The sequence below is a fragment of the Salvelinus namaycush genome, chromosome 40, assembly GCF_016432855.1.
Source record: "Salvelinus namaycush isolate Seneca chromosome 40, SaNama_1.0, whole genome shotgun sequence".
In the NCBI taxonomy this organism is placed as follows: Eukaryota; Metazoa; Chordata; class Actinopteri; order Salmoniformes; family Salmonidae; genus Salvelinus; species Salvelinus namaycush.
The window spans coordinates 4,503,289-4,515,432 of record NC_052346.1 but is presented as its reverse complement, the minus strand read 5'-3'; the positions used below and the strand labels follow the sequence as shown (position 1 = coordinate 4,515,432).

The window sequence follows — 12,144 nt, the reverse complement described above, 5'->3', positions numbered from 1 at the left end:
GATACATTGTGCGCAGTGGCGACTTTAGCATGTAAATCTTGGTGGGGGGGAAAAATGGATGCATGCCAGCAAAGCCACAACACTAAACAGTATATTAATCACAATAACGGTGACAAGCAGTGCCCACAAACTGTTAGGGCCAACAAGAGTCCCAACACCTTACTACTGCTACACCTATCAGCAGAGCCTTGTCTGACAGCGAAACAGTTAATTCAGCCTTATTTACTGCCTTTAAAAAAAGCATAGCTTATGTGGCTGACTTGCTTAAACAAATGTGGTCTACTGACAATTAAGATGTACAAACTGTGGCATATGGGTAAATTAGATTAAGACATTAATGAGCGAGCTAGGATGGACGTAGTCAATAACTATTTGTTCAGCACTTTTGAAATGTACAGCGACAGAATTCGGAACATGGGCCATTCTTAAAGTATTCTCCCTGTACACCAAGTCAGAACCGTAGGATAAATAAAAGGGGACATATAAGCAGACAATGAAAGCTCTTACAATATCCCATGACATTTCTCTTAAACAGGCTATATACTACATATGCACCACCAAGTCAGACAGTAGGTAAAATTATGAAGGGAAGAGGCACAAAATTATTAGGGTGAGGCACATTGGCTACTAACAGCTTACTACACAACATACACTTAGTATTACTTTCTTAGCTACAGTATATATATATATATATGTCCCTGGCATATTACATCATTTGTGCAGCAGCATACAAGACATTTTTGGACTCACCTTGTTGTGTTGTGCTCACTTGAACAGGAAGGTGGTGCGGCGGCCCTTTGTGGGCATATTTTGTCATCAAACTTTGTCATCAAAGTCTTACATTCTCTGGATTTATGGTGCTTTCAAGACAACTGGGAACTCGGAAAAGGTCGAATCATGATGTAGATTCATCAGTGATCTTCAGGTCGGAGCTTTAGAAAGAGGCCTGAGTTCCCGACTTGCAGTTCCGAGTTGGATGACCATTCAAAACTTATTTGCCCATTCTGAGCTCATTTTATTCCGAGTTCCCAGTTGTCTTGAGCTCACTGAAGTCAAGAGTTCCGAGTTTCCAGTTGTTTTGAGTGTGCCAGAAGTCATGCTGGATTGACAGTATGTCCAATAAGAGACCCTTAAACTCAGACTTGGACCACACACCCACTCCACTGAATGGCAGGCTAGTGATTGCTTTGCAATGCTTGCAGTTAGCCACCGATTCCTTCCAAACTCATTGTTGAATTTGCGATTTCCAACTTCTGTAATGTTTGTCCAATGAGCACTGATACGTTTTATCTATAATTGCTCTTCATTATTTCTCTTCATATGACTAGGATTTGCCAGTAGATTGTCGACTTGATTCATGATAACTCCTAGCTTGCGAAGATTTTGGAAGTATGTTGTTGACATCAAAGCTACTGTAGATAAGTGATTTGACATCATTTTATCTATGGCCAATGACCTTGAGCCTTCTTGGATGGGCACTTCTAATGTAACTATGACACCACCCAAAGGCCTTGAATTTTCGAGTTCTACCCGCAGAGTTTGCGGTGACGTAGGGTCCCCATGAGTGACAGAACACTGAGCCAGTGCAACTAGAGAACATTACCAACCCCTACTTTTTCCGCTGGCTGCCCTAACACCACAGAAAGCACTGAGCTAAGCTGAAACACCTGCATCTTGGAGCTGCCTTACTAAAGAAAGCAAAAGAGACCAAGTTTGTATGCAGCTTTATTAACTAAATGATTTTTATGAAATTACATTGTTTGCAAACTGATATGTGACACATTAATGCCAAAATAACATGCAAAACTACTTTTTTGCTAAACAGAGCCCCATCTGATTGTGTGAAAATAAGTTCTGTTAGTAAAATGTTGAATAAATACAATATCATACGTAGGTGCTAAAAACATGGTTAATTCCATTGACCTGAAAAACACTATTAGAGTGAGATTGGATAAACAACAAAAAAATACACCTGGGTGTACACATTGTTGTGTACCAAAAATCAACATTCCTGCATTTTCCTGTGATGTTGTCCTTTCCAATGTATACAGTGCATTTAACCCCCATTCCCACAGAGAACAGCCAGACTCTAAACCCCTCCAGAATACACACATTACTCGATAACCTAATCCTCACCACGGTTGGACCTTCTTGTCCATCACAAACTGTCCCTGCGGCTCCCCAGCCCCCGCAGGAAGCAGGGCCAGGTAAACGGGGGTGATGGCGCCCTCGTCAGGTGACTTGGTGGCGTTGGGCCCAGCCATATCGGTCCTCACCCAGCCCGGGCAGCACGCATTCAGAAGGATCTGGTCAGCTGGTCTCTCATGCCTCAGCTTGCAGGCGTGGATCCTGGAGAGCACGGTGAGGCCTGTTTTGGACACCCCGTAGGCTGTGTCGGGCCAGCCCCCCTGGGAGTGCGCCCCTGCCTGGGCCTCCTGGACAAACCTCTCCATCAGCCCCACCAGCTCCTCCTCTGTGATGTCATTGCTGCGGAACCGGGCCTGGAGTTCAGGGCTGCAGCGGTTCAGGGCGATGGAGCTCATAACACTAGACACATTCACCACCCTCCCTGAGGACAGAGACACAAACAACTGTGTTGTTAGTAAAATAAACAGTTACGGTATCTACTGTCAATTGACACAGCAAAATAACCCCATGAGTATGAGAGAGGGCGGGTAATGTGGTTGTGAGGTTCTGTGGCACAGGAAAAACACAGGGTCCTAGAATGTGTATGGTCACAGAACATCATTGTTCTGAAAGTGATAAAACACAATGATGTGTGGTCATAAAAGGTCCCTCTGTTCCAGGGGATAGGCTCTACAATCCATTGCTATGCATCAGTGTTCTAGCTGTCAGTTGGCTTGTTCTAACAGTATTACCTCCTGGTTTGATGATGGGGAGAAACTCATTGCACATGTCTCTTGTGGCAAAGAAGTTAGTTTTGAGAGTCACCTCAGCTTGGGTTCCAAAGGGTGTAGTATCAGCATCTGTAAAATAAACATCAGTCTTCTCTCAGATCAAAGGGGTATCATATAGCATCATTATGGCCAATCATAGTAGCTATTACATTTTATCAACTTATTTCCATACTTTTAAAGGCAATCCCAGCATTGTTAACGAGCACATCAAGGCCACCATATTTCTCATTGAAGAAATCTCGGGCCGCGCGCACACTTTCTGGGTCGTTGATGTCAAGCTGTTGGAAGAGGGGTTTCAGCCCTTCAGAATTCAGGCTCTCCACAGCCGCTGTTCCACGGCCAGCATCCCGGCCACTGAGGAAAACATCACCATTGAATTGCTTGCAAAGCGACCGCACAATTGCAAATCCAATCCCCTTATTGGAACCAGTCACCAGTGCAACTTTTGGCATACCTGAAATGCAAAGTTTACGAGAGAATTAGATTATACCAGAGGTGTATTCATTAGCCAGATTCCGTTTAAAAACGTTATGAGGACCTGTATTTGTCCAATAGAAACTCTCGTTTGCGTTGCAAAACGTTTTTCGTTTGGAGTAGATACACGGTTTCCATGCCAAAACATTTTGCAACGGAATCCGACTAATGAATACACTCCAGGCAGAGAACCATTTTCTGACAGGGTTTATGACTGACAACCCTAGAGCGCTTTGCTGCTCAAACTAGCGATATGTTCTAATTTGCTAACGTTAGTTAGTTGTGTGCTAAATTGAAGTGACTACTCTAAAACAGAAGCAGTTAAGTTAGTCGATGGTACAGCAGTTTTGATGTACTTACTTTACAGTGGGGGTACTCTTGACGTGTCGTATAGTACTGTCACAGAACTGGCTTCAAACCACTGAGGTTGACACGCTTTAGGCTACTTGCTTGCTTCCGTAACAATAACAGCCTACTGCGCAGAACCGGAATAACAAACTAAAATGTAGATCTGGGTGAGCATGCGCTGAATTACAAAATCAATTTTTACACAATTATAATCTGTCTATGATATGATAATTATCTTTTAACATAATTCAATAGACGAATAGAGAGCCTACTGAGAGATACTTGTGACGCCACTGGGTTTGACTAGATGGGATACAGTTTGTATCAGAATTGATTTCTCGTAGCAGGTTAGAATTTACCGCTGCAGGTTAGGATAATTAACGTAGCAGGTTAGGACAACTAGGTTAAGGTTAGGAAAACGGTTAGCTAAAATGCACAAAAAAGGGGGGGGGGGGGGGAGAATCACCTTGACGTAAATTTGACAAACGGTATCCCCTCTAGCCATGACCGCAACCACATGCTGCTTGCTTGGTCAAACAGTTGGATAAACCCAAAAGTAGTTACGTTAGTTAGCCAGTCGTTTATTTCTTGGCCATATGATATACTAACGTTACATATTACTAATGTCAAAACGGGTTTAGCAACAGCATTAGCTAGCCACGAAAATCAAAACTACATGTTTACAGTTAAACAACATAACCATGACAGTGAGTTATGGAGGCATGAGTGGGATTATTATCAACATTAGAACACGGAGTTTGCCAGTTAATACGAATGTCTATGGATATGATTTCCCATCAAAGCCCATCATCATGACGAGGAAGCAACATGGGAGAAGGGCGAGAAAGAAGAGGCAACGGGAGTGCAGAGAAACAACTGTTCAGTCAGGTGCAAATCATTACTGTCAACCTCATAATTCTCAAATTGGGTTCATGTTTCTTAGCCTTACCTTGTGGTGCTATTTGTTACCTCTCCAGTGACACTATCTCATGAACCACAATTTGTGGCTCTAAGAAGATGGCTGCAGCAGAGAGGCTTCAGCTCCAAGCTTCTAGTACCTGCACACTTCTCAGGTAGAAATCCTTCAGAGCCAAGATGGATGCCAAAACGTTATAAATTTGGATAAAGAGTTGTCTTCTATTCTTCATACATTTCTAACCAGCAGCTTTGTCTTTTTCTTTACAGACACAGGACGTGGACTGATGACCTTACAGCCTATCAAGGTTATGAGAATACCTGTCTTTTACTTAAAATACAAATTTGGTTCCAGCACGCCTTCAAACTCTTGTTTTGATTGACTTTAGGCTGACGATTTGGTGATCTCCTTACCTGAAAAATGCCTTTTAACTACCTCTACTGTTCTAAGGAGCTACATTGGTGAATACATAGAAAGGTAACGCATACAAACAGCATCACACACACCAAGGGTGTATTCATTAGTCGCACACAGTAGAAACATTTTTGCAGTGGAAACCGTTTACTCAATGCTCTGCAACTTGACATAAAAGCTGCTCTTGTAGTAAATAGGAATTTATCTTTGCTACCCTGCTTCAAAATAATTACCTACAGCTTCCATTTCAGAACTAAACGGAACTCGACAGCTTTTACGTCACGTTGCAGAGTTTTTAGAGTTAACGGTTTCCATTTAAAATGTTCTCTGCTGAGAACTTGATGTTCAAGTCCGGTTCAAATACAAAACTATCTGGTTAAAAAAAATAGATACAAATGTATATTTCTGGTTTGTTGATATGTTTCATTAAATCCTCTCCTAGATGGAAACCGCCTGTGTCTCCTCTCTTAGCTCTCTGTGCTTTCCTCATCTCTGAGAGACATTTTGGCCAACGTGCAGAATGGAAGCCCTACATCGACGTTCTGCCCAAAAAATACACGTGCCCTGCTTACTTCTCAGATGAGGTCATCAACCTGCTGCCGGGGAGTCTGAGTGGGAAGGCCCTGGAGCAGAGAGCCATAGTTCAGGAGCTGCACTCCTCTTCGTTGGACTTCTTCAGCTCCCTCCAGCCTCTCTTCAGTCAGCCCGTAGAGAGTGTGTTCACGTATGATGCACTGCGCTGGGCATGGTGCAGTGTGAACACGCGCACTGTGTACATGGAGCACCAACACAGCCCCTACATGTCCAAGGAGAGAAATGTGTATGCCTTAGCCCCCTACCTGGACCTGCTCAACCACTGCCCAGCCATACAGGTGAGTGCACCTACAATGTAGGAACACACAACTTAGTCATTACTAACCTGGAATCCAAACTGAATTCTGCTCCGTTCACTGAAGTGAAACAGCAGTGAAATGGAACAATATTCAGTTTAGATTCCAACAAAAATATAAACACAACATGTAAAGTGTTGGTCCCATGTTTCATGAGCTGAAATAAGATCCCCAAAATTTTACAAATGCACAAAGCTTTATTGCTCTCAGATTTTGTGCACAAATTTGTTTACATGCCCTGCTAGTGAGCATTTCTCCTTTGCCAAGATAATCCATCCACCTGACAGGTGTGGCATATCAAGAAGCTGATTAAACAGCATGATCATTACACAGGTTCACCTTGTGCTGGGGACAATAAAAGGCCACTAAAATGTGGAGTTTTGTCACACAACACAATGCCAAAGATGTCTCAAGTTTTGAGGGAGTGTGCCATTGGCATGCTGACTGCAGGAATGTCCACCAGAGCTTTGAATGTTCATTTAGCAGCCTCTAACGGCGTTTTAGAGAATTTGGTAGTACGTCCAACCGGCCTCACAATCGCAAACCACGTGTATGGCGTCGTGTGGGTGACCGGTTTGCTGATGTCAACGTTGTGAACAGAGTGCCCCTCGGTGGGGTTATGATATGGGCAAGCATAAGCTAGGGACAACAAACACAATTGCATTTTATTGATGGCAATTTGAATGCACAGAGATACCGTGACGAGATCCTGAGGCCCATTGTCTTGCCATTCATCCTCCGCCATCACCTCATGTTTCAGCATGATAATGCACGACCCTATGACGTCGCAAGGATCTGTACACAATTGCTGGAAGCTGAAAATGTCCCAGTTCTTCCATGGCCTGCATATTCAAACATATGTGTATATATATTGACATCTCTGTCTGGTGACAGTTCAAGTTGAAGGTATCAGAGTGAAGTATCAAAATGTACTATGTCCTCAGGTAAAGGCGAGCTTCAGCCATGTGAGCAGGTGCTATGAGATCCGTAGCGTCCAAGGCTGCAAGAGATTCCAGCAGGCTTTTATCTGCTACGGTCCCCATGACAACCAACGTCTCCTGTTAGAGTATGGGTTTGTTGCTCCTGGAAACCCTCACAGTGTGGTGTATGTGGACCAAGGTAAGGAAGGCTAGCTTATTAGTGGGATAAAACGGTACACGGACCAGTTGTTTTCAGCAACGATTATATGTTCATGGTCTCAATCCTAACTTGAGTTCTGCACGCCATTGACATCAATGCATGATGTACGCAAAAGTTAGAGCTCGCACCTCAAGTTAGTTTGGCCTTATGTTTGCTGTAATATTTAGTATGCCTTTATTACGCTGTCCCTATCCCAATTTCCAACCAATAGAGCCAATTGACTTGTTTTTTTTGGTTATTCATGTGTTTTCCAGTTATCCTTCAACAGTGCATCTGTATAACAGACATAAATCAGCTGGCACAGAAGCTAATCTTCCTGAAGAAAAATGACTTTTTAGCGTAAGTGTTATCAGCATCACAACTTACTGCTGTCTCGTACAGATGCCAGTATTTACAGTACCATGAGTTCACTTGCTCTCTCTCTCTCTCTCTAAAACAGAAACTTGACCCTTAGTTTGGATGGGCCCTCCTGGAGACTGATGACCGCCCTCAGGCTGCTGTCACTTAAGACAGAACAATAGTAAGAAATATAATCTTTCCGTTTTATAACACAATCAACAGCAGCTGCAAAACATTCTTAGAGGGGCAATCTGCAGTTCAAAAATAACAAAGCGGTCACGCCCCCACCACTGCTTAGGTAAACGGCTAAGGGGTGGGGCTGGAGAAATATAACAAATAGGATCCAAGAACTGACCATGTTTTGAGGCTATAGTGTTTTACAATTACATTGTTTTGAAACAGTGAAGAAAACAAGCTTATATTTAGTTCTGATTGGTTACAACCGTTGAATTAAGCTCATGAGGCATTTATAAATTATATTATTCTAGAATCAATGGGTATACACAGCATGTGGACACCTGCTCGTCGAACATCTCATTCCAAAATCATGGGCATCAATATGGAGTCGGTCCCCCCCTTTGCTGCTACAACAGCTTCTATTCTTCTGGGAAGGCTTTCCACTCGATGTTGGAACATTGCTGCGGGGACTGGCTTCCATTCAGCCACGAGCATTAGTGAGGTCGGGCACTGATGTTGGGCGATTAGGCCTGGCTCGCAGTTAGCGTTCTTAATCATCCCAAAGATGTTCGATGGGGTTGAGTTCTGTGCTCTGTGCAGGCCAGTCAAGTTCTTCCACACCGATCTCGACAAACCATTTCTGTATGCACCTCGCTTTGTGCACGGGGGCATTGTCATGCTGAAACAGAAAAGGGCCTTCTCCAAAAACTGTTGACACAAAGTTGAAAGCACAGAATCGTCTAGAAGGTCATTGTTAAGATTTCCCTTTACTGGAATTAAGGGGCCTAGCCCGAACCATGAAAAACAGCCCCAGTTGGCACTATGAATTCAGGCAGGTAGCGTTCTCCTGGCATCTGCCAAACCCAGATTCGTCTACCGGACTGCCAGATGGTGAAGTGTGATTCATCACTCCAGACAACTTGTTTCCACTGTCCAGAATCCAATTACAGTGAGCTTCACAATAACAGCACTTAGTTACCGGGGCAGCTTTAACAGGGCAGAAATTTGACAAATTGACTTGTTGGAAAGGTGGCATCCTATGACAAGTACCACGTTGAAAGTCACTGAGCTCTTCAATATGGGCCATTCTACTGCCAATGTTTGTCTATGGTGATTGTATGGCTGTGTGCTAAATTGTATACACTTGTCAGCAACGGGTGTGGCTGAAATCCACTAATTTGATCATGTAGTGTATTTAAATATAAAAGTCCCAAAATGTGTGTACCAATCGCAGATCAAGATTGCTTAAATTTGGAATGATTTTGAAGTGTGAATGTGTCTTTCAGCCCTTTTTGGAAGAGTGTCCTCTTGGGGGCGGTGGTGAGCCAGGACAGAGAGGAGTGGAGTGTCGATGCAGCCCTTAGGCTTTGTCACTACCTGATGGTTGACAACACTAGAGCTCTGGACAAGGTACCGTAGGAAAAAGAGACCTGACATTTAAATCCAAAATAGAAAAAAGCCAACCCATAGACGCTCACAAAACATGTCGTGACATAAGGCAAGAGTTGTCAGTCTCTAATGGCAGGTAAAATGGTCCTCAGGGTGACCGGATTACCAAGAACTTGAGGTCCATATATAATAGGAAGAATAGTTGGAAACTCTGTCCCCCTTAACAAAAAGGCAGTATGTATAGTGCCGATCACTTGAAGCCTCAGAGGTAGGATGAAGAATAGATAGTCTGAAATGATACAAGACTAGAGAAAGGACAAAAACTCATGAAGAAGACCAACAGAGGTGAGATATAGGAAGGTCAGAGAGACAAACAGAATTCAGGAGCAGAGAAGGACACAAATGAATACAGACAAATCGAGAGCAGGAAAGAAATGCGGAGAACAGACACAAAAGCACAAAGAGCGAAGCAGAAAAGCTAAGAAAATCATGTAGACAAGGTACCGTGGTTGTGAGTTGCACTTGATACCCATGGCTATATCCATAACATTCAAGTTGAATTGGCTTCAGTTATTCTCCATTGGCCACTTTAACACCACATTTGCACCTACAGACGTAGAGTGGCGCAAGCTTATTTAGGATTTAGCTGATGTGCTGATTCTAGGATCTGACAACGAGTTTGTTTTGAAATTGTGTTGAGGCTTTATCCTCTGTTTTTCCAGATATCCCAACTAACAGAGAGGGCAGACGCGTCTCTCAAGGAGCAGCTAGCTGTGGTGGAATGTCTACGACGAGAGGAGCAAGGAATTTTGGGTCTTAACCAGAAACAATTGTTGCCAAGCAGACAGAACAGCATGCACAACTTAGTATGACGTTCCAGAACCAGTCACTTTATTTATCTATCACTGGCTATGCTTCTATGAGGAGACAACCATGTCTGTTTCATTATCAGTGCAATGAATTGGCTCAGCAAAAGGGCACGGTCACTAGCTATGTTTCCATTAACTTGTCCAGTGATTTATTTTTTTGGTCAACATTTTGAACGATTGCATAGAAAATAGATGCGACAATTGCCTGCTAGGGTGCATTTCCATTGAACTATTTTGTCGATTAAAAACCGCTGGACGTAATAACATCCCACCTAAAAAAACAATTTACAACAAAAATAATAGCAGAAACCTAATGTAGAATAAAAATGTGGTTCAAGTGTTTCCATTACCCATTTAGGCAAACTGCGCACTAATAAATGTACCACAACCTGTATGCCCTCCCACCTATCTGTTTAATGTCTCAGGTAGCCCGCAAAAGCCAGCATGGATAGAATGCAATAATCAGGGGCACAACTTTGGTTTTAGAAGTGTTGGGGACATAATTTTTTTTTATCCAATTGGATAAACAGCCTACCTGACCGCTCAGAGGCATCGGCATGGTCCTAAAGCACACCGTTGCCTCATTTTGTATTACATTCCAATTATAAAAATGCAATTTCAGAATGTGGTGGGGGGGGGGGGGGGGAGACATGTCCCCAGTGAAGTGAAAGTTGTGCCCCTGGCAACAATTGACTAATATTTGCCATATTGTAATAATTCTCATGTGCCAACGTATAGCCTAGGCTCTAGCGCCCATGGGCAGGCACTATCGGCTGCCTAGGCTAGTCTGTGCCATGTTGAAACTTGCACTGAAATAATTGGAAGGTGAAACTTGCATTCAGCCAACCAGAAAAGCAAGGGGTAGTATTCTTAAGTCAGGACAATCCTTGTGCTATTTTTATAGTTGGAAAATTGTTATTTGTAAGCAGTAGGCATTTAATATTTAATGTAGAGTGGATGATGACATCACGTGCCCACGTACCCTAAAAGTATTCAGCAATCTTATCCAAAAAACAGTTACTGTCAATTTGTCGCAACAAAGAAAGTTCGAAATATACATTTTTTGGTCCATCTTTAGAAAATGTCTCTCATCTGCCATTTCCATTACCCGCCGCAATGATTTTTTTTGCTACATTGCTTTTGTTGAATAAACCTGGGTCAATGGAAACCTGTCTATTGATAGGTCAACGACCTCAGACATCAGGGGTATGTTAACGTTTGCTACATTGCGGAACGGTTTGTACTGAATGACACATTTTCCCCAAACTTCTTGTATGTTCTTGAACAGACTTTGAAATACGTTTGCCCCGGTCGGTGGGTTTGCCAGGGTGTGGGTTGAAGCAATGAGTGACGTATTTGTAAAGGACAGCTGTGCATTTTGTACCCACAACCAAACCCTGCCATGTTTTTTTCCCCAATTGGTCATTCAGTACAGCACGGTTTCTGTTCAATTGAACGTTCTATTACGTTATGTACTGAATGCAGCCCTGTTAACTCTGGCCAAACACAGTGAGGGTCACTTGACAACAGAGCGTTGACTGGGAGGACAAACTATTTGGAAGTGACCCGTCCCTCAACACTTCTGATATGCCCTCAGAGAGCGGTACAGGTGGACAATGGTACTTCTCCAATCCCAGAAAGCCTCCAGAAACAGGACATTGTTGTTTCCCCACCTTAGATTAAATAATTTAGCAAGAATTTCTCTGGTCACAAATGACAAACGAAAAGCAGTTGCAGTTTATGTAGAATTCAAGCTGGGTCATGTTCAGTAAGGCACCAAACGGAATAAAACTTCTCGGTTCTACTGATGTTTGGTTTTCTGTTGCAAATGATTTGCTACGGTGTGTCATACTAAACGCCACTGATGTGTTGCTCTGTTGGAGGCTGTAAAAAATGACAATGCTTGAGGGTTAACCACAAAGGTTTTTAATAAAAAGACAAGCCTCAGTGTGTTGAATGTAATTACACTAAGCAGAGCAAACATCATTAGATATCCATCTCATTTGATATGTTTTGATCAACTCAGAAACGGACTCTTAGCACATATTTACATTGTACTGGAATGACTGGCAACCAGTGGTATAAAGTACTACTTAAGTTGTTTTTTGGGTAACTTTTACTTCACTACATACCTATAGAAAATATTGGTACTTATTACTCCATACATTTTCCCTGCCAACCAAAAGTACTCGTTACATTTTGAACGCTTAGCAGGACAGAAATTGTGAAATTCACGCACTTATCAAGAGAACACGTGGTCATCCCTGCTG

General features: G+C 42.8%; 2 protein-coding genes across 2 annotated transcripts; one reads left to right on the top strand and one right to left on the bottom strand.

Annotated features, from left to right (window-relative positions):
- Positions 1-1,714: 1,714 nt before the first annotated feature.
- cbr1 (carbonyl reductase 1) lies at positions 1,715-3,876 on the bottom strand. The gene is made up of 4 exons (XM_038979717.1): positions 3,753-3,876; positions 3,091-3,372; positions 2,880-2,987; positions 1,715-2,569 (listed from the first exon to the last, which is right to left on the bottom strand). Exons 2-4 carry the CDS (start codon positions 3,368-3,370, stop codon positions 2,133-2,135), a joined length of 825 nt encoding a protein of 274 aa, XP_038835645.1. The 5' UTR covers positions 3,371-3,372; positions 3,753-3,876; the 3' UTR covers positions 1,715-2,132.
- Positions 3,877-3,932: 56 nt separating this feature from the next.
- Positions 3,933-11,810, top strand: setd4 (SET domain containing 4). The gene is made up of 10 exons (XM_038979716.1): positions 3,933-4,628; positions 4,718-4,813; positions 4,926-4,963; positions 5,045-5,133; positions 5,513-5,942; positions 6,905-7,079; positions 7,355-7,439; positions 7,540-7,620; positions 8,903-9,026; positions 9,728-11,810. The coding sequence occupies exons 1-10, from the start codon at positions 4,442-4,444 to the stop codon at positions 9,875-9,877; spliced, it is 1,455 nt and encodes a 484-aa protein (XP_038835644.1). The 5' UTR covers positions 3,933-4,441; the 3' UTR covers positions 9,878-11,810.
- The last annotated feature ends 334 nt before the right edge of the window (positions 11,811-12,144 follow it).